General features: G+C 39.6%; 1 protein-coding gene and 13 non-coding genes across 21 annotated transcripts in view; all 14 read right to left on the reverse strand.

The window, feature by feature from the left end:
- Positions 1-145: 145 nt before the first annotated feature.
- LOC137790092 (zona pellucida sperm-binding protein 3-like) overlaps positions 146-23694 on the reverse strand; it is a 31846-nt gene continuing 8297 nt past the window's right edge. The window contains exons 2-5 of one of the 8 annotated variants that reach the window (XM_068584041.1): positions 4884-5215; positions 3935-3989; positions 413-710; positions 146-334 (exon numbers count right to left, since the gene is read on the reverse strand). In XM_068584041.1, coding sequence (XP_068440142.1) covers positions 212-334; positions 413-710; positions 3935-3989; positions 4884-4899 — 492 coding nt within the window. In that variant the 5' untranslated portion in view covers positions 4900-5215 and the 3' untranslated portion in view covers positions 146-211. Of the gene's footprint in view, positions 335-412; positions 5216-23694 lie in introns of all 8 variants that reach the window. The other 7 variants (XM_068584042.1, XM_068584038.1, XM_068584036.1 and 4 more) reach the window with 7 other exon arrangements.
- LOC137791197 (U1 spliceosomal RNA) lies at positions 8958-9121 on the reverse strand. Its single transcript, XR_011077993.1, has one exon. It is a non-coding gene; the product is annotated as a U1 spliceosomal RNA (small nuclear RNA).
- On the reverse strand, positions 11032-11222 carry LOC137791201 (U2 spliceosomal RNA). Its single transcript, XR_011077997.1, has one exon. It is a non-coding gene; the product is annotated as a U2 spliceosomal RNA (small nuclear RNA).
- Positions 11703-11866, reverse strand: LOC137791208 (U1 spliceosomal RNA). Its single transcript, XR_011078002.1, has one exon. It is a non-coding gene; the product is annotated as a U1 spliceosomal RNA (small nuclear RNA).
- On the reverse strand, positions 13236-13426 carry LOC137791202 (U2 spliceosomal RNA). Its single transcript, XR_011077998.1, has one exon. It is a non-coding gene; the product is annotated as a U2 spliceosomal RNA (small nuclear RNA).
- LOC137791191 (U1 spliceosomal RNA) lies at positions 13905-14068 on the reverse strand. Its single transcript, XR_011077987.1, has one exon. It is a non-coding gene; the product is annotated as a U1 spliceosomal RNA (small nuclear RNA).
- On the reverse strand, positions 15421-15611 carry LOC137791203 (U2 spliceosomal RNA). The gene has a single exon (XR_011077999.1). It is a non-coding gene; the product is annotated as a U2 spliceosomal RNA (small nuclear RNA).
- Positions 16092-16255, reverse strand: LOC137791219 (U1 spliceosomal RNA). The gene has a single exon (XR_011078013.1). It is a non-coding gene; the product is annotated as a U1 spliceosomal RNA (small nuclear RNA).
- Positions 17626-17816, reverse strand: LOC137791204 (U2 spliceosomal RNA). The gene has a single exon (XR_011078000.1). It is a non-coding gene; the product is annotated as a U2 spliceosomal RNA (small nuclear RNA).
- On the reverse strand, positions 18295-18458 carry LOC137791224 (U1 spliceosomal RNA). The gene has a single exon (XR_011078017.1). It is a non-coding gene; the product is annotated as a U1 spliceosomal RNA (small nuclear RNA).
- Positions 19828-20018, reverse strand: LOC137791205 (U2 spliceosomal RNA). The gene has a single exon (XR_011078001.1). It is a non-coding gene; the product is annotated as a U2 spliceosomal RNA (small nuclear RNA).
- Positions 20497-20660, reverse strand: LOC137791187 (U1 spliceosomal RNA). Its single transcript, XR_011077983.1, has one exon. It is a non-coding gene; the product is annotated as a U1 spliceosomal RNA (small nuclear RNA).
- LOC137791200 (U2 spliceosomal RNA) lies at positions 22013-22203 on the reverse strand. Its single transcript, XR_011077996.1, has one exon. It is a non-coding gene; the product is annotated as a U2 spliceosomal RNA (small nuclear RNA).
- LOC137791192 (U1 spliceosomal RNA) lies at positions 22682-22845 on the reverse strand. The gene has a single exon (XR_011077988.1). It is a non-coding gene; the product is annotated as a U1 spliceosomal RNA (small nuclear RNA).

A 23694-nucleotide genomic window follows, 5' to 3' on the forward strand; every position in this document is an offset into this window, starting at 1 on the left:
TTGTCATGTTGTGGCTTTGTGGTTCAGAGCATCAGAGTCTGACCAAGTTAGGACAATCAGGCACGAGTTTGTGTCTCGTTGGGTTTCGGGCAAAGAGCAGAGTAAACCAGTGTGCTGAGACGTTAACGCGTTTATTGTAGTTTGCTTTAACACAAGTTAATGTCTACACTGTTAACTCAAGCGGGTTGTTGAAGGCTCATGCAGCTGTCCATCATCTCGCATAGTGGCACTCCACACCAATGACGGCACTCTGGCTCCTCGTGATGTGACTCCTGCCAGACACTTTGGGGTCGTAGATCAGTGCAAAGGCATAAATTAAGTTATCCTCAGTCATCTAGTGGAGAAAGAGAGTTACTAATTAACATTTGACTGACAGCACAATACCAATGCATTAAAGTAACTAAAGCCTCACCACTCGTTTGCTGCCACAGTTGTGCAGCTCATATTCAAAGACCAGCACATGAGCCCAGTCGTCGATCTCAGTGGGGGAACAGCCACCAAGTGTGATGTCCTCTGGGTTTATCAGCTTGCCAAGGCCCAGCAAGTCCTGGCTCACTTCCACCTGGATCCTGCTTTCCCCACACCTCACAGCAACGCGGTTGTCGGTCTCTGGTCGTCGCAGTTCAAAGTTGACAGGGCTCACCGTCACCAAATCCACTGGATCTTCTGGAAACCTCCAGGACAGCGAGTCCACCACCGGCTGGTTCTGCCTAGCCCGAAACATGGCAGCTTGTTGAGTCGACTTCCTGGAGGGCTCCCTGGAGGGCCCCCTCTCAGGCGCAGCTGCTGCTGGCTCGACTTCAACTCCCAGGTAGTTTGGTGCTCTCGTTCTGAGGAATCTAGCAGCACTGAAGCTGACACACGCAAGCACAAACCCCAACACAAATAGCTGTCTGGACCCCATTGTTGCAGACACAGAAGTGTCGATGCTGTTTCCTCCAGCACAGCCACTGCAGGCTGAAATAGGCACTGGCTCCTCCCTCTGACTCGTTAGCTGGATCGCTTTGCACACGTGTACATCTCAAAGCTGCACAGGCCTGACTAATTAGGAAACACCAACGTATGGTCACGAGTGAAGAGACATGACATAACAATTCATATAATACTAAACTTTATCGTTTGATAGAAATGAATCAATCAAGTGGTTAAAGTAACCAAGTACATGCACTTACAAGTTAACATATTGAGATGTTTTTTTTCTTCTTTATTTTGGCTTACCTCCTTATCCCTTTTAGGTTATCAAGGAAGCGCCAGGATTCAACTCCCGTTTTCTTGGCGGCGAGGAAAAACAGAAAGGACTTGACCTAATGCGTTTAAATAGGGCATTGTCCCACCTTTTTCGAGCGGGGTTGGAATTGTCTATATTCCTCCAGGTAGGCCACTGTGATGTGAAATTTAAAATGAGTTGTACATAATTTAACCTTGACCACACAAACACACACAAAAAAAACACACAATGTACTTTTCCTTTATACCAGGGGTGTCAAACTCATTTTCACCCCGGGCCACATCAGCATCATGGGCTCCTTCAAAGGGCCGGTTGTAATTGTAACACTGTATAAATGTAACTCCTACCGAACATATTGTTAAATAACTGTCTTTGTGTTTGATTATTGTTTATTCAAGTTTAAAAACATTGTACATGCATTTATATCAATGTACAAATAGTAGGGCTGGGAAAGTTAACGCGTTAATATTGTGTTAACTTTTCAATCGATTAACGGTGTTAATTATTTGATCATGCGTTAACTGCATTTAAAAATTTTAAAAAATGTTTTGGGGCTTTTACTTTGATGGTGAATAATGTTGGTTCGCCCTTGCACTTCCGTAGCATTACTGGACTATTTGCCGACTTAAGCCCGAAGTGTATGCTTCTGTAGTTTCTGTCCTCAACGAGCACCGCACGAGCGAGTCGCCTCACAAAGCGGTCAGACTACCTGCAGCTTGAGCTGCAAGCCCAGCGGACCCGGATTGAACATTAATCGCACATGCGCAAAGCCGCCACTGATACCCGTCAGCTGTCCTTCACATCTCTACCTTATTCAACCAGACGTCAGTGCACTTGTTCAAGACAACACAGACTGGACTTTTTTCACTGAGTAAGAAAAACTGAACAGAAGACATGAAAAGCACTTATTGCTTTTGTATGAAGTGAATTAATTGCTGGTCTTTAACATCTTTAAGGTAAGCAACAGACTGAACATGGACCAAAGAAGGAGTGGTTTGTCCCTCACAGGGACCCTTACTACTGAACAGTACCTGTTCAGAGAAAAAAAGAAAAAATATTTTTAAACTATATATGTATGTATGTTAACTTGTTGTTGCTCCAGAGTGCTGTTTTATTGTTCTGGTAACATCACTTTAAAATAAAAGCATGCAATACACTATTTTTTTACTTCATTGTTGAATTTGGCGCATAATGCAATTAATTGCAGAAAAATCATGCGATTAATCGCGATTTAATTTTTTTCAGCTTTGCCCAGCCCTGAAAAATAGATATAAGCAAATGTCTCTGTTACTATGACATGAATCCATTTAATTTAGGGTTAGGAAAACCCACATTATTTTATAAAAGATCAAACTTAAAACAAGAAAATAACAAAGAGAAAGATGAAGCGCACATTATTGTATTCACTTTGTTGAAAGCTTTTTTTTTGTTGTCACAAATGAGAAAGACTTAACTGACCAAATTATCAAAATAAAACAAAGACATCATTTTTGAGAGAGCCATAATGGATCAAGCATTTCCACCAGTAGTGGAAGGTAGTGAGTAGGGTTGTCTTTCAATCAGAGGATCAGTGGTTCAATCCCCAGCACCGCTAACCCATGTCAATGTGTCCTTAAGCAAGACACTTAACCCTAAGATTGCTCCCGTAGCTGCGCCTACGGAGTATGAATGTGTATGAATGGTTGATTAAATTGACATGGCACCTTGCATGGTGGCACCTCCCATCAGTGTTTGAATGGGTGTGAATGATGTCATGTAGTGTTAAAGCACTTTGAGAGGTCGGAAGACTAGAAAAGCTCCATTTACCATTTACTTACGAGTGTGCACACTGGACTCACTGGTTCCAGCTCAATCAAAGCCTGGTTTGTTGAGACTCCTGCTTAAAGTTAAAATGTCTTAAAAATAATAATCTGGGCATTTGGTGAGTCATATTTGTGTTGCGTTTCATGTTTGGCCCACAAAATAAAGGCTTTATCCAGACTAACAAATAAACACTTCTCTCATTAAAAATAAATAAAGATGTTTCAATGTTAGTGAGTTCTTAGGGGTTGTTCGCAGAGCTCTGGATAAAATATAAACCTCATTAATAGAATTAGAGGGAAAGACTGTCGGCTCCTCCACAGAAGAACTGTCTGAGAAGTTCCCAGCTCTTCCCTCATCTCTGAGAATCCAGAAGACAAGGATCATTCTGATGAAGGCCTCTTGGTCTGACTTGCATCGTAAAGGGGAGAGTACTCGCTATCGCAAGCCTTTTCAGTTAGCTCTCTAATTGCTTCATCTTGTCCTCTTTCTGTTTGCTTAGATGCTTTTGGTTGGTTGGAAAGAGAATAAAAGCAACCTTTGAATAAAATTTCATTTTCTGCCTTTGGTGCATTCTTAAATATATATGACCAATTGATCAACATATGTTCTGCTTCCACACTTCTGCCAGGTGCATCTGCTCACCATACTTATAGCAGAGCTTTGGCTCGTCCGAGTGAGTGTTGCCTCTAATGTGTCCCACAACTATCACACGTGTAAGATGTTTCAGGCCTCAGAGGCCCTTAGGTTCTGCCATTGTTTGATGGGGACCCTCCATGTGTATTTCCTAAAGCCATCCTCATCCCTCACTTTGGTGGCTTGTCAAACAAATGTCATCCACATTTGCTGTTTTATAGAACATTTTGATCAGAGGGACCACTAAATAATGATAAAAAGCCAACTTACCTTTTCTTGTTTGACATAGACAACATGTAGTAGAGGTAAGAAGTCTGCTGAATTCCTGTGTGAAAGATTTACAACTGCAGTTGAGATACATTGCACCAAAACTGGCATTATAATAACTGGCATTACCACTTGCATGTTTTGCCAAAGGGCAGAGAAGCAAAAGTAGTTCAGAAATGACTTTACAGACAAGCTACAGCACACAGTTCCTCTTACTGACAGGTCAGGAGGGGAATAAGAGTATAGGACCAATGACAGAGGAGAAAAACCTCACAGAATCACCACAAAGTATCTCATCTTAAAGAAACAAACTTCACAAATCAACCCTTCCATCAACCCTTCCTGTTCACATGGTGCCTTATAGTCCCCTAGGAATTTAAAACATGAGAAAGAATTTTTCAGGAGAAAACTGTATTTTTCATTAGTATTAATGTTTACAAACACTGATCATGACAAAGTTCTCTGCAGGTGAAAAAGTAATGAGCTATTTGTGGGAAAAGGAAAAGAAAAAAAGAGGAGCTTCATTAAAACTAGTTTACTAAACATTTTACAGGTGAATAAATACAATACAAAGGCACAAAAGAAGGACACCTATAAGAATTAAGATATTCATAAAGCAGCGCGTGGGAGTCGTCTTGGTCACATGATAGGCTTTGGTCTCATCTCAAACTACTACTAATTTACAGCCACGTTATAAACAGACTTGTAGCACAAAAAGAGACAAAGACCAATGTTTCATTGAGAAGAATATTTTTACTAAAAGAGCTCCAGCGGTCTCTAGTGGAGAACCGAGCTGACTGCAGGACTCAACGCTAAAGTGACCATGAGAGACATCAGAGACAACAGAGTTTATCATGTTAACTATGAACTACACAAGAACATTGTTCTCTTCTTCTGCCATCAGTGTCTGATTTATTAAACTGTCAACAATAAATATAGCAACTGAATTTACCTGAATGCATTTGCATTTACAATTTAGTGAGAAACTTGTGCTTCACTGAGGATCTTTGTCAGTCTTGGTGGCAGGGAGGCCACTGTTGTGATGAAGCTCTTCTCCAGGCACAGTCTGTTTCTTTGCTTTGTTTTGATCACAGCCATTGCAGAGAAGGAGGCCTCACATAAATGTGGAAGCAAAGGGTAGTAGCTGTTCCAAAGCTTTCTATCCCAGGTCAGGGTGCTCCTGCTTTTCTTCTCTAATGCGCGCTGAGTGCTCTCCTCTCGCTCAGCCCGTCATTGAGGCTGCTGCGGCCGTGCAGATGCTGCTGCAGGAGTTCCAGCTCATTCCTTTTCACAAAAAAAAGGTGTTGACAACATTAAAAATGTCCTCTCCTGTTGATTTTTTTCTGCAACGTTTTGCAGAATAGAATGTGCTCATAAATGTTGTCGTATCGATGTATTTTACAAAAGCAACAAGTTGTGCATTCCACTGACGTGTGGATTCATCCAGCTGGAGTGAAAAAGAGTCGCTAATTTTTCCCACAACTTGCTCCACAATGGCCGCGTTTCCCAGATTTCATCGTTCTTAAGGACTTTAGAAGGCTCGAAAGACGTTTCGGCTAAGAAGGAGCGCTAAGATACGAGTGTTTCCCAAACGCGTTCTTAACTGCCTTCTTAAGATCTCGCCAAAGAAGCTTCCTAAGACGCTCTAGTGCGAGCTGTCCACTGCCATGTTGCTGAAACTAAATCAATCGATGCCAGGTTAATCGATCACCCACCACTTTATCAGAGCATAAATCACACACAACAGCCTGTGGTCCCCAAACACAGGTGCAATTACGCTATGCGCGTGCGTGCGTGTGTGTCATCCACGTCACCAGTCACCCGGGGGATCCCAGCCATGGCATGAAATCCATGGTCGACCTGGCGGACCTCGTCCGGTGTGGTGGGCATTCTGATGTGTGTCTGGGCATGGCGCCACACTCCGGGAAACCGATGCCTTGCTGAGGTTGGTGCCGTCCCCCACCACCTCTAGGAAGCTTCGCACTGCGTAAAAACGCTGTGCAGCCAGGAGCTGCACCTCCTCGCTGAAGGCAACATTGCAGTCTGTTGGCCCCTGGATGTGTGGTGACACTAGCGTGACGAGGCGTTGGATCTCCACATGGGGAAGCCGGTACTTGGACTGGACAGCACATGAAGTGGGGAGAAGTGCTGACGCAAATATGCATTTAGGTAAACTATCTGGCTTCACACACAGCGGCGCTGTTGGTTAGCAGCGAGATTATGCCGTATTGCAGCCGTGGTGTCTCTCACGTGGACTTCAGCCACGTCTTTATATAGACTAGCAGGTGGATGAGGTTCCAGCCGAGTTCAATTACACCTGTCAATTTCCCTGATAGCTGTGAAATACCACAGGGTTGTTGATGTTTTTATAGCTAATGTAAACTCATATGTAGATGCCGAATGTGTGTGAAAATGTAATGAGAGCTAGTAATGATAATTAACTGTATTTATGTCGCTACTGGAACACATGGGCAATTCTTTATTTTATATCGTTATTTTTCTTTTCATGCTATTAGTTTTCTTGCATCAGTGTTCTGTAGCTGTGGGCGCACATTCATCATTACGCATGGTTTTAGTATTCCTTCGAATGTCAGATATAACTTTCCCTGACGCGGCTGCAGTGAGCGTTGGTCGCTAAGAAGGCTGGTAAGAGTGGGTCAGACTGATCTTACGTTTCCTTCTTAGTGAAAGAGCGTCATAAGCTAAGTCCCACTCTGGGAAACACGTCGTTCTTTCACAGCGCTGTTAAGAGCACTCCGAAGACGCTCTTAAGACGCTGTTAGCGCTTAAGAATGTCTTAACGAATCTGGGAAACACGGCCAATGTCTGTTCCCATTTTGTCTATTCTGCGGCAGACAGAGTCATTTCACAAAGGCAGAGTCTTTAACTCCTCTGCTGCGTTTTTGTGCAGCATGGTCTCAGCCAGCACTATAGCGGGGGGAAGGAACATGTCTTCGGCTATATTGTATGGTTTCTTGGCTTTAAGTATGAGCAAAGATACCGCATAAGACGCCTCCAGGGCTTTGGCTGATGTCGTGGAGGCTTTACGCATCGTGTCTTAAGATCACCTGAATTCAGAAAGTTTCCTCTTAAAAAACTCAGCTGGCTTACCAACGTAATTTGCATGTTTTGTCTTGAGATGCCGCTCAAGGTGTGCTGGCTTCATACTGCTGTTGGCTTACCTCTCCCCACAGAAGAAACACAAAGGTCTGGGTGGGTTACGACAAGGGATGGGCATAATTAATCGACGATCTATTAATTGATCGTTAAGAATTTCGTCGGTGACATTATGTTTCATCGATAAAACTAATACATGTTTTGTTGCGGAGTGTGATCAGTGTTTCCCCAACCATTGTATTAGGGGGGGCGAGGCGCCCCCCTTAAGACCCCACCTGTAATTTTCTCTATATTGCCAGATCACAATACGTCATTTACGGTTCTCTTTTCTATAGAACAGCTCTACACCTCTTTCTGTTATTAAACAAACTAAACAGCCGTATTTTATTGACGGGATCGACACTACAGCTTGTCATTTATGTCTCTACGTGGTCGCGCGTAAACACTTCTCCTGTCCTCTGCTCTCCGTCTTGTGCGTGGCGTTGTTCCGTCCCGATGCTCAGAGACACGTGCGCGCACACAAGGGAGCGCTAAGCATCAAGCAGTGGGCAGAGAGCGTAGAATAATATATCGCGTGAAAAGCAGACAACTATATGGTTTAAACGCTCCCAGGTTAAGGATGGCAACAGTAGCTCTCCTGCAAGGAGCACCTGAGCAGCTCTCTGAACCCGAGCAGCTCTCCTGCTCCAAATGAAACGAGCCAGAGTGCTTCTGTCTTGTTCCAACAATGAGCTGCTGGCTTCACACATTACAAAGTACACGGACATAAAACTAAGTCATTAATAAATACATGGAGAAATGCCTGTACTTTCGGGTAAATGTTCACGGTACGCCGTTAACAGATTAAACTGCGCATGCGCGACTCGGCGATTTTTGGCGTTTTGCCAAAAGCCAATCTCCGTGAAGTCGTCTTTTTTGCTGTTCCGTCTCTCAAAGCCGCAAAAAGATTCCCATCTCAACATGGAGAGTGAACTGAGAGTGTCCGTATCAAGTCTACAACCGCGTTTATAAAAGATGTGTAGAGGAAAGCAGCTCACTGCCGCACTAATACTGATACAACCTCAGGCTCACACATTTTCTCGTTCTGTTTTGTTCTGCAATTTGCTTTTATTTTTCCAAAATAAGCTATTTAGTTGTAACTACAGATTATTTATTTTTTTGCACAGATAAAACAATGAAAATAAAGTTCTAAGTGATTGCAATTTTTTTCTTTTTTTGGTCTGGTGGGGCAATATGGTTTAATTGAAAGTTATTGTAATTTTCTTTATTCTGTTATTTCTAAAAGCACAAATGGAGTCACAAAATGATGGTTTTGGTGTTTGTGTCATTGTCTGTGTCGTCAATGCACGGACACGAATGGTTGCGACTTGGCGGCGTGAAAACACAAATATCCAACAAGGCAAAATCACAGACGTTTTTGGAATCACTGCCGGACGCATTTTTTAGGTATCAAAAAGAGGACAAGAGGAAAAAGATGACGTCTGGTCACCCGAGGTAACAGGGTTCAAGCCACACCCCCTTTATTAATTCTCCCGACGATCGATTAAGACAATTTCATCGAATGCCCATCCTTTGTTGCAACTCGTGGATGTAAATCCCATTAAAACATAGTCGTCTGAAAATTGACGTATTTTTGCCAGCTCTGGTTTGGCCTTCTTTGGCACTTGTACCTCCGAGAACCACTGGATGAGAGCACCATTCATTTAACTAGAATGGATTTAGACTAATGCTGTGATCCTGTAAATTTTGCTTCATGAGGTATCCTATTTCATATTAAATTCATTACCTGCTTTACAGCAGTCAACATCCAACTTTTTGACTATGAACAGTATAAGTACTAGTTTGAAGTTATAATTCATAAAGCCAACCATTTGCAGCTTCAGTGATTAATTTATATTCCACACTTTATCAGGGGAGAGCGCGAACGCAGTCCCCCACTACCAGAAATTATGCAATCGAGATTCCCACATTTGGGGAATTCGCAGAGGTCAGCTCAGCCGAAGTGCAATGGCCAAGCCTCGCCCTGGGTGAACCACCTTCTTGATCATGGTATCTCCCTTGCCAGGTAAGTATGAGTTGTACACGTCCGAGGTCGGGGAGTCTTTCACAGACATGCCATGTTAGCTGATGGAGCTAGCAATATAGATATTACCCACAAATACACACTATGAGAGGTCTGATAACCTACAGGATGATAATGTGGAGCAAAGTTATGTGGAATTTGGTTACAAAGATTATTTACGTTGTACTTAATGGGTACAATTCCCACAATGCAATGCTGCGTTTCCATATCAAAAGCCAACCTAAACTCAGCAGCTGTATTCATGTACCTCCAACTAAAGAGTAACAGCTCAATGTAGAGTTCAGGTGAGATGCAGCAAAGTCAAACTGCAGGCAAAAGTAGTTTGATCCACATTTTAAATTCAGAGTTTAAGAATCAAATCCCACGGTCTCTGCTTCTCACACATTACAACCTCTTCCTGTTTCTTTGTTCACTGCAGGTGCTCTACCGACGTACTGCCATCTACTGGTCTGGAGTATGAACAACGCTGGTTGTTCAGCACATGAAGAATACAGTTCTACAATAGACTGAACATGATTACCTTCATGAAGGAAGGAGTTATTGCACATCTGTTGTGTTAGACTTCTACACTTGATGGACTAATAATCCACCCTTTTTATTTATTTATTTTAACATAAATTACCTATGTTGTTGTTTTTAGCCTCTTTTTATTTTCATTGTATTATTATTTGTATGCCTTTGTCATCCTGTATTGTATCTGTGCTGTTTGTGCCTCTTGTGCACTGTGCTGCTGCCTCCAGGTCATCATTGTGAATGAGAAGTGGTTCTCATCTGATTTTTTTTTTTTTTACCTGGTTGAATGGATAGAATACAACATATGTATGTGTATGGCAAACTGCTAAATAATAAAGATTATATATATATATTCTTGTGAGTACACAGAAAGCGGGACTGTCAGAATTTTCTTTTTTGGGAAATGAGCAGTATGAAGTTTAGACAGCAAATTGGATCAATGTAAAAAGTTTTACATTTTTCCTAAAATGTGGAGAGACAAATGAACTCAGCAATGTATTGACCAAATTGAGTTATATATACACACACACACACATATATATATATATATATATATATATACACACACACACATATATATATATATATATATATATATATATATATATATATATATATATATATATATATATATACACACACACATATATTGCACGCTTTTATTTTAAAGTAATGTTACCAGAACAATATAACAGCACTTTGGAGCAACAGCAAGTTAACATACACACATTTATAGTTTATAAATATTTTGTTCAAGACAACACAGACTGGATTTTTGTTCACTGAGTAAGAAAAACTAAACAGAAGACATGAAAAGCACTTATTGCTTTTGTATAAAGTTAATTAATTGCTGGTCTTTAACATATTTAAGCTAAGCAACAAACTGAAAATGGACCAAAGAAGGAGTGGTTTGTCCCTCAAACTACTGAACAGTACCTGTTCAGAAAAAATATTTATAAACTATATATGTGTGTATGTTAACTTGCTGTTGCTCCAGAGTGCTGTTATATTGTTCTGGTAACATTACTTTAAAATAAAAGCGTGCAATACACTATTTTTTTACTTCATTGTTGAATTTGGCGCATAATGCAATTAATCGCGATTAATTTTTTTCAGCTTTGCCCAGCCCTAATTAATATATATATGAATATATATACGTATATATAGATATATATATATATATGTATATATACAGATTTAGACTACGAATTGGATCAATGTAAATACATGTTTTACATTTTTCCTAAAATGTGGAGAGAAAAGTGAACTCAGCAATGTATTGAACAAAATGGGTGAGAAAATCTGAACATTGTCACTCAGTGAGACAAACAGTTCCACATCTAGCAGAGCTCTTAGCAGTTCATCACATATAACTTTCAACACATTGAGGGGGTGCACCGTTCCCGGAGGTACTGCAATACCAGGTCGATGCGTGGAGTGGACGGAGCAAGCCCCTATTCCATCTCCCTATTCCAAAAATCAATTTAATATATGGTCCCCGGGTAGGGGACGTATCAGATATTAAACTGATAAGAACAGATACTACACTTGATCTTAGCCAAAAGGCCGAGAAGCGATAACGTGACACAGCCGGAGAACAGGACGGCATGCTCCACACAGCCAGCCTCACTGATGGGTCGGGAACTGAACTACAGCCTTTTGGGTCGTTATATGAACAGGAAGAATGTGCAATAGTACTGATGTAGCAATGGAGCGGTTTTGTTTGCGAGATTTACATAAACTTGTGTTCGCAGATCGTTCTTAAAGATTTAAGAAGGCTCGTAAGAAGGTTCGGCTAAGATGGAGCGCTAAGATACGAGTGTTTTCTAGACGCGTTCTTAACTGCCTTCTTAAGATCCCGTCAAAGAAGCTTCCTAAGACGCTCTTAGTTGGAGCTATCCACCACTGTGTTGCTGAAACTAAATCAATCAATGCCAGGCTAATCAACCACCCACCACTTTATCAGAGCATAACTCTCCCACAACACGCTTCAGATTGTTAACAGTATATATAAGAACTAGTTTGCTCATCATGATTAATTTATATTCCACACTTTATCAGGGGAGAGCGCGAACGCAGTCCCCCACTACCAGAAATTATGCAATCGAGATTCCCACATTTGGGGAATTCGCAGAGGTCAGCTCAGCCGAAGTGCAATGGCCAAGCCTCGCCCTGGGTGAACCACCTTCTTGATCATGGTATCTCCCTTGCCAGGTAAGTATGAGTTGTACACGTCCGAGGTCGGGGAGTCTTTCACAGACATGCCATGTTAGCTGATGGAGCTAGCAATATAGATATTACCCACAAATACACACTATGAGAGGTCTGATAACCTACAGGACGATAATGTGGAGCAAAGTTATGTGGAATTTGGTTACAAAGATTATTTACGTTGTACTTAATGGGTACAATTCCCACAATGCAATGCTGCGTTTCCATATGAAAAGCCAAGCTAAACTCAGCAGCTGTATCCATGTACCTCCAACTAAAGAGTAAGAGCTCAACAGAGAGTTGTGTTAGACTCGTACACTTGGTGAACTAATAATCCACCCTTTTTATTTATTTATTTTTTAATGAAATGTCTATGTTGTTGTTTTTAGCCTCTTTTTTATTTTTATTGTACTATTATTTGTATGCCTTTGTTATCCTGTATTGTATCTGTGCTGTTTGTGCCTCTTGTGGACTGTGCTGCTGCCTCCAGGTCATCATTGTACATGAGACGTGGTTCTCATCTGATTTTTTTTGTTTACCTGGTTGTATGTATTTAATACAACATATATGTGTTATATATACACACACACACATACATATATATATATATATATATATATACATACATATATTGCACGCTTTTATTTTTAAGGAATGTTACCAGAACAATATAACAGCACTTTGGAGCAACAGCAAGTTAACATACACACATTTATAGTTTATAAATATTTTGTTCAAGACAACACAGACTGGATTTTTGTTCACTGAGTAAGAAAAACTAAACAGAAGACATGAAAAGCACTTATTGCTTTTGTATAAAGTTAATTAATTGCTGGTCTTTAACATATTTAAGCTAAGCAACAAACTGAAAATGGACCAAAGAAGGAGTGGTTTGTCCCTCAAACTACTGAACAGTACCTGTTCAGAAAAAAATATTTATAAACTATATATGTGTGTATGTTAACTTGCTGTTGCTCCAGAGTGCTGTTATATTGTTCTGGTAACATTACTTTAAAATAAAAGCGTGCAATACACTATTTTTTTACTTCATTGTTGAATTTGGCGCATAATGCAATTAATCGCGATTAATTTTTTTCAGCTTTGCCCAGCCCTAATTAATATATATATGAATATATATACGTATATATAGATATTTATATATATATATATATATATGTATATATACAGATTTAGACTACGAATTGGATCAATGTAAATACATGTTTTACATTTTTCCTAAAATGTGGAGAGAAAAGTGAACTCAGCAATGTATTGAACAAAATGGGTGAGAAAATTTGAACATTGTCACTCAGTGAGACAAACAGTTCCACATCTAGCAGAGCTCTTAGCAGTTCATCACATATAACTTTCAACACATTGAGGGGGTGCACCGTTCCCGGAGGTACTGCAATACCAGGTCGATGCGTGGAGTGGACGGAGCAAGCCCCTATTCCATCTCCCTATTCCAAAAATCAATTTAATATATGGTCCCCGGGTAGGGGACGTATCAGATATTAAACTGATAAGAACAGATACTACACTTGATCTTAGCCAAAAGGCCGAGAAGCGATAACGTGACACAGCCGGAGAACAGGACGGCATGCTCCACACAGCCAGCCTCACTGATGGGTCGGGAACTGAACTACAGCCTTTTGGGTCGTTATATGAACAGGAAGAATGTGCAATAGTACTGATGTAGCAATGGAGCGGTTTTGTTTGCGAGATTTACATAAACTTGTGTTCGCAGATCGTTCTTAAAGATTTAACAAGGCTTGTAAGAAGGTTTGGCGAAGATGGAGCGCTAAGATACGAGTGTTTTCTAGACGCGTTCTTAACTGCCTTCTTAAGATCCCGTCAAAGAAGCTTCCTAAGACGCTCTTAGTTGGAGCTATCCACCACCGTGTTGCTGAAACTAAATCAATCAATGCCAGGCTAATCAACCACCCACCACTTTATCAGAGCATAACTCCCACAACACGCTTCAGATTGTTAACAGTATATATAGGAACTAGTTTGCTAATCATGATTAATTTATATTCCACACATTATCAGGGGAGAGCGCGAACGCAGTCCCCCACTACCAGAAATTATGCAATCGAGATTCCCACATTTGGGGAATTCGCAGAGGTCAGCTCAGCTGAAGTGCAATGGCCAAGCCTCGCCCTGGGTGAACCACCTTCTTGATCATGGTATCTCCCTTGCCAGGTAAGTATGAGTTGTACACGTCCGAGGTCGGGGAGTCTTTCACAGACATGCCATGTTAGCTGATGGAGCTAGCAATATAGATATTACCCACAAATACACACTATGAGAGGTCTGATAACCTACAGGACGATAATGTGGAGCAAAGTTATGTGGAATTTGGTTACAAAGATTATTTACGTTGTACTTAATGGGTACAATTCCCACAATGCAATGCTGCGTTTCCATATGAAAAGCCAAGCTAAACTCAGCAGCTGTATCCATGTACCTCCAACTAAAGAGTAAGAGCTCAACAGAGAGTTGTGCTAGACTCGTACACTTGGTGAACTAATAATCCACCCTTTTTATTTATTTATTTTTTAATGAAATGTCTATGTTGTTGTTTTTAGCCTCTTTTTTTATTTTTATTGTACTATTATTTGTATGCCTTTGTTATCCTGTATTGTATCTGTGCTGTTTGTGCCTCTTGTGGACTGTGCTGCTGCCTCCAGGTCATCATTGTACATGAGACGTGGTTCTCATCTGATTTTTTTTGTTTACCTGGTTGTATGTATTTAATACAACATATATGTGTTATATATACACACACACACATATATATATATATATATATATACATACATATATTGCACGCTTTTATTTTTAAGGAATGTTACCAGAACAATATAACAGCACTTTGGAGCAACAGCAAGTTAACATACACACATTTATAGTTTATAAATATTTTGTTCAAGACAACACAGACTGGATTTTTGTTCACTGAGTAAGAAAAACTAAACAGAAGACATGAAAAGCACTTATTGCTTTTGTATAAAGTTAATTAATTGCTGGTCTTTAACATATTTAAGCTAAGCAACAAACTGAAAATGGACCAAAGAAGGAGTGGTTTGTCCCTCAAACTACTGAACAGTACCTGTTCAGAAAAAAATATTTATAAACTATATATGTGTGTATGTTAACTTGCTGTTGCTCCATAGTGCTGTTATATTGTTCTGGTAACATTACTTTAAAATAAAAGCGTGCAATACACTATTTTTTTACTTCATTGTTGAATTTGGCGCATAATGCAATTAATCGCGATTAATTTTTTTCAGCTTTGCCCAGCCCTAATTAATATATATATGAATATATATACGTATATATAGATATATATATATATGTATATATACAGATTTAGACTACGAATTGGATCAATGTAAATACATGTTTTACATTTTTCCTAAAATGTGGAGAGAAAAGTGAACTCAGCAATGTATTGAACAAAATGGGTGAGAAAATCTGAACATTGTCACTCAGTGAGACAAACAGTTCCACATCTAGCAGAGCTCTTAGCAGTTCATCACATATAACTTTCAACACATTGAGGGGGTGCACCGTTCCCGGAGGTACTGCAATACCAGGTCGATGCGTGGAGTGGACGGAGCAAGCCCCTATTCCATCTCCCTATTCCAAAAATCAATTTAATATATGGTCCCCGGGTAGGGGACGTATCAGATATTAAACTGATAAGAACAGATACTACACTTGATCTTAGCCAAAAGGCCGAGAAGCGATAACGTGACACAGCCGGAGAACAGGACGGCATGCTCCACACAGCCAGCCTCACTGATGGGTCGGGAACTGAACTACAGCCTTTTGGGTCGTTATATGAACAGGAAGAATGTGCAATAGTACTGATGTAGCAATGGAGCGGTTTTGTTTGCGAGATTTACATAAACTTGTGTTCGCAGATCGTTCTTAAAGATTTAAGAAGGCTCGTAAGAAGGTTCGGCTAAGATGGAGCGCTAAGATACGAGTGTTTTCTAGACGCGTTCTTAACTGCCTTCTTAAGATCCCGTCAAAGAAGCTTCCTAAGACGCTCTTAGTTGGAGCTATCCACCACTGTGTTGCTGAAACTAAATCAATCAATGCCAGGCTAATCAACCACCCACCACTTTATCAGAGCATAACTCTCCCACAACACGCTTCAGATTGTTAACAGTATATATAAGAACTAGTTTGCTCATCATGATTAATTTATATTCCACACTTTATCAGGGGAGAGCGCGAACGCAGTCCCCCACTACCAGAAATTATGCAATCGAGATTCCCACATTTGGGGAATTCGCAGAGGTCAGCTCAGCCGAAGTGCAATGGCCAAGCCTCGCCCTGGGTGAACCACCTTCTTGATCATGGTATCTCCCTTGCCAGGTAAGTATGAGTTGTACACGTCCGAGGTCGGGGAGTCTTTCACAGACATGCCATGTTAGCTGATGGAGCTAGCAATATAGATATTACCCACAAATACACACTATGAGAGGTCTGATAACCTACAGGACGATAATGTGGAGCAAAGTTATGTGGAATTTGGTTACAAAGATTATTTACGTTGTACTTAATGGGTACAATTCCCACAATGCAATGCTGCGTTTCCATATGAAAAGCCAAGCTAAACTCAGCAGCTGTATCCATGTACCTCCAACTAAAGAGTAAGAGCTCAACAGAGAGTTGTGTTAGACTCGTACACTTGGTGAACTAATAATCCACCCTTTTTATTTATTTATTTTTTAATGAAATGTCTATGTTGTTGTTTTTAGCCTCTTTTTTTATTTTTATTGTACTATTATTTGTATGCCTTTGTTATCCTGTATTGTATCTGTGCTGTTTGTGCCTCTTGTGGACTGTGCTGCTGCCTCCAGGTCATCATTGTACATGAGACGTGGTTCTCATCTGATTTTTTTTGTTTACCTGGTTGTATGTATTTAATACAACATATATGTGTTATATATACACACACACACATACATATATATATATATATATATATATATATACATACATATATTGCACGCTTTTATTTTTAAGGAATGTTACCAGAACAATATAACAGCACTTTGGAGCAACAGCAAGTTAACATACACACATTTATAGTTTATAAATATTTTGTTCAAGACAACACAGACTGGATTTTTGTTCACTGAGTAAGAAAAACTAAACAGAAGACATGAAAAGCACTTATTGCTTTTGTATAAAGTTAATTAATTGCTGGTCTTTAACATATTTAAGCTAAGCAACAAACTGAAAATGGACCAAAGAAGGAGTGGTTTGTCCCTCAAACTACTGAACAGTACCTGTTCAGAAAAAAATATTTATAAACTATATATGTGTGTATGTTAACTTGCTGTTGCTCCAGAGTGCTGTTATATTGTTCTGGTAACATTACTTTAAAATAAAAGCGTGCAATACACTATTTTTTTACTTCATTGTTGAATTTGGCGCATAATGCAATTAATCGCGATTAATTTTTTTCAGCTTTGCCCAGCCCTAATTAATATATATATGAATATATATACGTATATATAGATATATATATATATATATATATGTATATATACAGATTTAGACTACGAATTGGATCAATGTAAATACATGTTTTACATTTTTCCTAAAATGTGGAGAGAAAAGTGAACTCAGCAATGTATTGAACAAAATGGGTGAGAAAATTTGAACATTGTCACTCAGTGAGACAAACAGTTCCACATCTAGCAGAGCTCTTAGCAGTTCATCACATATAACTTTCAACACATTGAGGGGGTGCACCGTTCCCGGAGGTACTGCAATACCAGGTCGATGCGTGGAGTGGACGGAGCAAGCCCCTATTCCATCTCCCTATTCCAAAAATCAATTTAATATATGGTCCCCGGGTAGGGGACGTATCAGATATTAAACTGATAAGAACAGATACTACACTTGATCTTAGCCAAAAGGCCGAGAAGCGATAACGTGACACAGCCGGAGAACAGGACGGCATGCTCCACACAGCCAGCCTCACTGATGGGTCGGGAACTGAACTACAGCCTTTTGGGTCGTTATATGAACAGGAAGAATGTGCAATAGTACTGATGTAGCAATGGAGCGGTTTTGTTTGCGAGATTTACATAAACTTGTGTTCGCAGATCGTTCTTAAAGATTTAACAAGGCTTGTAAGAAGGTTTGGCGAAGATGGAGCGCTAAGATACGAGTGTTTTCTAGACGCGTTCTTAACTGCCTTCTTAAGATCCCGTCAAAGAAGCTTCCTAAGACACTCTTAGTTGGAGCTATCCACCACCGTGTTGCTGAAACTAAATCAATCAATGCCAGGCTAATCAACCACCCACCACTTTATCAGAGCATAACTCCCACAACACGCTTCAGATTGTTAACAGTATATATAGGAACTAGTTTGCTAATCATGATTAATTTATATTCCACACATTATCAGGGGAGAGCGCGAACGCAGTCCCCCACTACCAGAAATTATGCAATCGAGATTCCCACATTTGGGGAATTCGCAGAGGTCAGCTCAGCCGAAGTGCAATGGCCAAGCCTCGCCCTGGGTGAACCACCTTCTTGATCATGGTATCTCCCTTGCCAGGTAAGTATGAGTTGTACACGTCCGAGGTCGGGGAGTCTTTCACAGACATGCCATGTTAGCTGATGGAGCTAGCAATATAGATATTACCCACAAATACACACTATGAGAGGTCTGATAACCTACAGGACGATAATGTGGAGCAAAGTTATGTGGAATTTGGTTACAAAGATTATTTACGTTGTACTTAATGGGTACAATTCCCACAATGCAATGCTGCGTTTCCATATGAAAAGCCAAGCTAAACTCAGCAGCTGTATCCATGTACCTCCAACTAAAGAGTAAGAGCTCAACAGAGAGTTGTGTTAGACTCGTACACTTGGTGAACTAATAATCCACCCTTTTTATTTATTTATTTTTTAATGAAATGTCTATGTTGTTGTTTTTAGCCTCTTTTTTTTATTTTTATTGTACTATTATTTGTATGCCTTTGTTATCCTGTATTGTATCTGTGCTGTTTGTGCCTCTTGTGGACTGTGCTGCTGCCTCCAGGTCATCATTGTACATGAGACGTGGTTCTCATCTGATTTTTTTTGTTTACCTGGTTGTATGTATTTAATACAACATATATGTGTTATATATACACACACACACATACATATATATATATATATATATATATACATACATATATTGCACGCTTTTATTTTTAAGGAATGTTACCAGAACAATATAACAGCACTTTGGAGCAACAGCAAGTTAACATACACACATTTATAGTTTATAAATATTTTGTTCAAGACAACACAGACTGGATTTTTGTTCACTGAGTAAGAAAAACTAAACAGAAGACATGAAAAGCACTTATTGCTTTTGTATAAAGTTAATTAATTGCTGGTCTTTAACATATTTAAGCTAAGCAACAAACTGAAAATGGACCAAAGAAGGAGTGGTTTGTCCCTCAAACTACTGAACAGTACCTGTTCAGAAAAAAATATTTATAAACTATATATGTGTGTATGTTAACTTGCTGTTGCTCCAGAGTGCTGTTATATTGTTCTGGTAACATTACTTTAAAATAAAAGCGTGCAATACACTATTTTTTTACTTCATTGTTGAATTTGGCGCATAATGCAATTAATCGCGATTAATTTTTTTCAGCTTTGCCCAGCCCTAATTAATATATATATGAATATATATACGTATATATAGATATATATATATATATATATATATGTATATATACAGATTTAGACTACGAATTGGATCAATGTAAATACATGTTTTACATTTTTCCTAAAATGTGGAGAGAAAAGTGAACTCAGCAATGTATTGAACAAAATGGGTGAGAAAATTTGAACATTGTCACTCAGTGAGACAAACAGTTCCACATCTAGCAGAGCTCTTAGCAGTTCATCACATATAACTTTCAACACATTGAGGGGGTGCACCGTTCCCGGAGGTACTGCAATACCAGGTCGATGCGTGGAGTGGACGGAGCAAGCCCCTATTCCATCTCCCTATTCCAAAAATCAATTTAATATATGGTCCCCGGGTAGGGGACGTATCAGATATTAAACTGATAAGAACAGATACTACACTTGATCTTAGCCAAAAGGCCGAGAAGCGATAACGTGACACAGCCGGAGAACAGGACGGCATGCTCCACACAGCCAGCCTCACTGATGGGTCGGGAACTGAACTACAGCCTTTTGGGTCGTTATATGAACAGGAAGAATGTGCAATAGTACTGATGTAGCAATGGAGCGGTTTTGTTTGCGAGATTTACATAAACTTGTGTTCGCAGATCGTTCTTAAAGATTTAACAAGGCTTGTAAGAAGGTTTGGCGAAGATGGAGCGCTAAGATACGAGTGTTTTCTAGACGCGTTCTTAACTGCCTTCTTAAGATCCCGTCAAAGAAGCTTCCTAAGACGCTCTTAGTTGGAGCTATCCACCACCGTGTTGCTGAAACTAAATCAATCAATGCCAGGCTAATCAACCACCCACCACTTTATCAGAGCATAACTCCCACAACGCGCTTCAGATTGTTAACAGTATATATAGGAACTAGTTTGCTAATCATGATTAATTTATATTCCACACATTATCAGGGGAGAGCGCGAACGCAGTCCCCCACTACCAGAAATTATGCAATCGAGATTCCCACATTTGGGGAATTCGCAGAGGTCAGCTCAGCCGAAGTGCAATGGCCAAGCCTCGCCCTGGGTGAACCACCTTCTTGATCATGGTATCTCCCTTGCCAGGTAAGTATGAGTTGTACACGTCCGAGGTCGGGGAGTCTTTCACAGACATGCCATGTTAGCTGATGGAGCTAGCAATATAGATATTACCCACAAATACACACTATGAGAGGTCTGATAACCTACAGGACGATAATGTGGAGCAAAGTTATGTGGAATTTGGTTACAAAGATTATTTACGTTGTACTTAATGGGTACAATTCCCACAATGCAATGCTGCGTTTCCATATGAAAAGCCAAGCTAAACTCAGCAGCTGTATCCATGTACCTCCAACTAAAGAGTAAGAGCTCAACAGAGAGTTGTGTTAGACTCGTACACTTGGTGAAATAAAAATCCACCCTTTTTATTTATTTATTTTTTAATGAAATGTCTATGTTGTTGTTTTTAGCCTCTTTTTTTATTTTTATTGTACTATTATTTGTATGCCTTTGTTATCCTGTATTGTATCTGTGCTGTTTGTGCCTCTTGTGGACTGTGCTGCTGCCTCCAGGTCATCATTGTACATGAGACGTGGTTCTCATCTGATTTTTTTTGTTTACCTGGTTGTATGTATTTAATACAACATATATGTGTTATATATACACACACACACATACATATATATATATATATATACATACATATATTGCACGCTTTTATTTTTAAGGAATGTTACCAGAACAATATAACAGCACTTTGGAGCAACAGCAAGTTAACATACACACATTTATAGTTTATAAATATTTTGTTCAAGACAACACAGACTGGATTTTTGTTCACTGAGTAAGAAAAACTAAACAGAAGACATGAAAAGCACTTATTGCTTTTGTATAAAGTTAATTAATTGCTGGTCTTTAACATATTTAAGCTAAGCAACAAACTGAAAATGGACCAAAGAAGGAGTGGTTTGTCCCTCAAACTACTGAACAGTACCTGTTCAGAAAAAAATATTTATAAACTATATATGTGTGTATGTTAACTTGCTGTTGCTCCAGAGTGCTGTTATATTGTTCTGGTAACATTACTTTAAAATAAAAGCGTGCAATACACTATTTTTTTACTTCATTGTTGAATTTGGCGCATAATGCAATTAATCGCGATTAATTTTTTTCAGCTTTGCCCAGCCCTAATTAATATATATATGAATATATATACGTATATATAGATATATATATATATATGTATATATACAGATTTAGACTACGAATTGGATCAATGTAAATACATGTTTTACATTTTTCCTAAAATGTGGAGAGAAAAGTGAACTCAGCAATGTATTGAACAAAATGGGTGAGAAAATTTGAACATTGTCACTCAGTGAGACAAACAGTTCCACATCTAGCAGAGCTCTTAGCAGTTCATCACATAACTTTCAACACATTGAGGGGGTGCACCGTTCCCGGAGGTACTGCAATACCAGGTCGATGCGTGGAGTGGACGGAGCAAGCCCCTATTCCATCTCCCTATTCCAAAAATCAATTTAATATATTGTCCCCGGGTAGGGGACGTATCAGATATTAAACTGATAAGAACAGATACTACACTTGATCTTAGCCAAAAGGCCGAGAAGCGATAACGTGACACAGCCGGAGAACAGGACGGCATGCTCCACACAGCCAGCCTCACTGATGGGTCGGGAACTGAACTACAGCCTTTTGGGTCGTTATATGAACAGGAAGAATGTGCAATAGTACTGATGTAGCAATGGAGCGGTTTTGTTTGCGAGATTTACATAAACTTGTGTTCGCAGATCGTTCTTAAAGATTTAACAAGGCTTGTAAGAAGGTTTGGCGAAGATGGAGCGCTAAGATACGAGTGTTTTCTAGACGCGTTCTTAACTGCCTTCTTAAGATCCCGTCAAAGAAGCTTCCTAAGACGCTCTTAGTTGGAGCTATCCACCACCGTGTTGCTGAAACTAAATCAATCAATGCCAGGCTAATCAACCACCCACCACTTTATCAGAGCATAACTCCCACAACACGCTTCAGATTGTTAACAGTATATATAGGAACTAGTTTGCTAATCATGATTAATTTATATTCCACACATTATCAGGGGAGAGCACGAACGCAGTCCCCCACTACCAGAAATTATGCAATCGAGATTCCCACATTTGGGGAATTCGCAGAGGTCAGCTCAGCCGAAGTGCAATGGCCAAGCCTCGCCCTGGGTGAACCACCTTCTTGATCATGGTATGTCCCTTACCAGGTAAGTATGAGTTGTACACGTCCGAGGTCAGGGAGTCTTTCACAGACATGCCATGTTAGCTGATGGAGCTAGCAATATAGATATTACCCACAAATACACACTATGAGAGGTCTGATAACCTACAGGACGATAATGTGGAGCAAAGTTATGTGGAATTTGGTTACAAAGATTATTTACGTTGTACTTAATGGGTACAATTCCCACAATGCAATGCTGCGTTTCCATATGAAAAGCCAAGCTAAACTCAGCAGCTGTATTCATGTACCTCCAACTAAAGAGTAACAGCTCAACAGAGAGTTGTGTTAGACTTGTACACTTGGTGAACTAATAATCCACGCTTTTTATTTATTTATTTTTTAATGAAATGTCTATGTTGTTGTTTTTAGCCTCTTTTTTTTATTTTTATTGTACTATTATTTGTATGCCTTTGTTATCCTGTATTGTATCTGTGCTGTTTGTGCCTCTTGTAAACTGTGCTGCTGCCTCCAGGTCATCATTGTACATGAGACGTGGTTCTCATCTGACTTTTTTTTTTACCTGGTTGTATGTATTTAATACAACATATATGTGTTATATATATACACACACACACACACACACACACATGAAAGGCACTTATTGCTTTTGTATAAAGTTAATTAATTGCTGGTCTTTAACATATTTAAGCTAAGCAACAAACTGAAAATGGACCAAAGAAGGAGTGGTTTGTCCCTCAAACTACTGAACAGTACCTGTTCAGAAAAAATATTTATAAACTATATATGTGTGTATGTTAACTTGCTGTTGCTCCAGAGTGCTGTTATATTGTTCTGGTAACATTACTTTAAAATAAAAGCGTGCAATACACTATTTTTTTA

This window comes from Clinocottus analis, unplaced genomic scaffold (assembly GCF_023055335.1).
Source record: "Clinocottus analis isolate CAN_PGR_092001 unplaced genomic scaffold, fCliAna1.0.p SCAF_2, whole genome shotgun sequence".
Lineage (NCBI taxonomy): Eukaryota > Metazoa > Chordata > Actinopteri > Perciformes > Cottidae > Clinocottus > Clinocottus analis.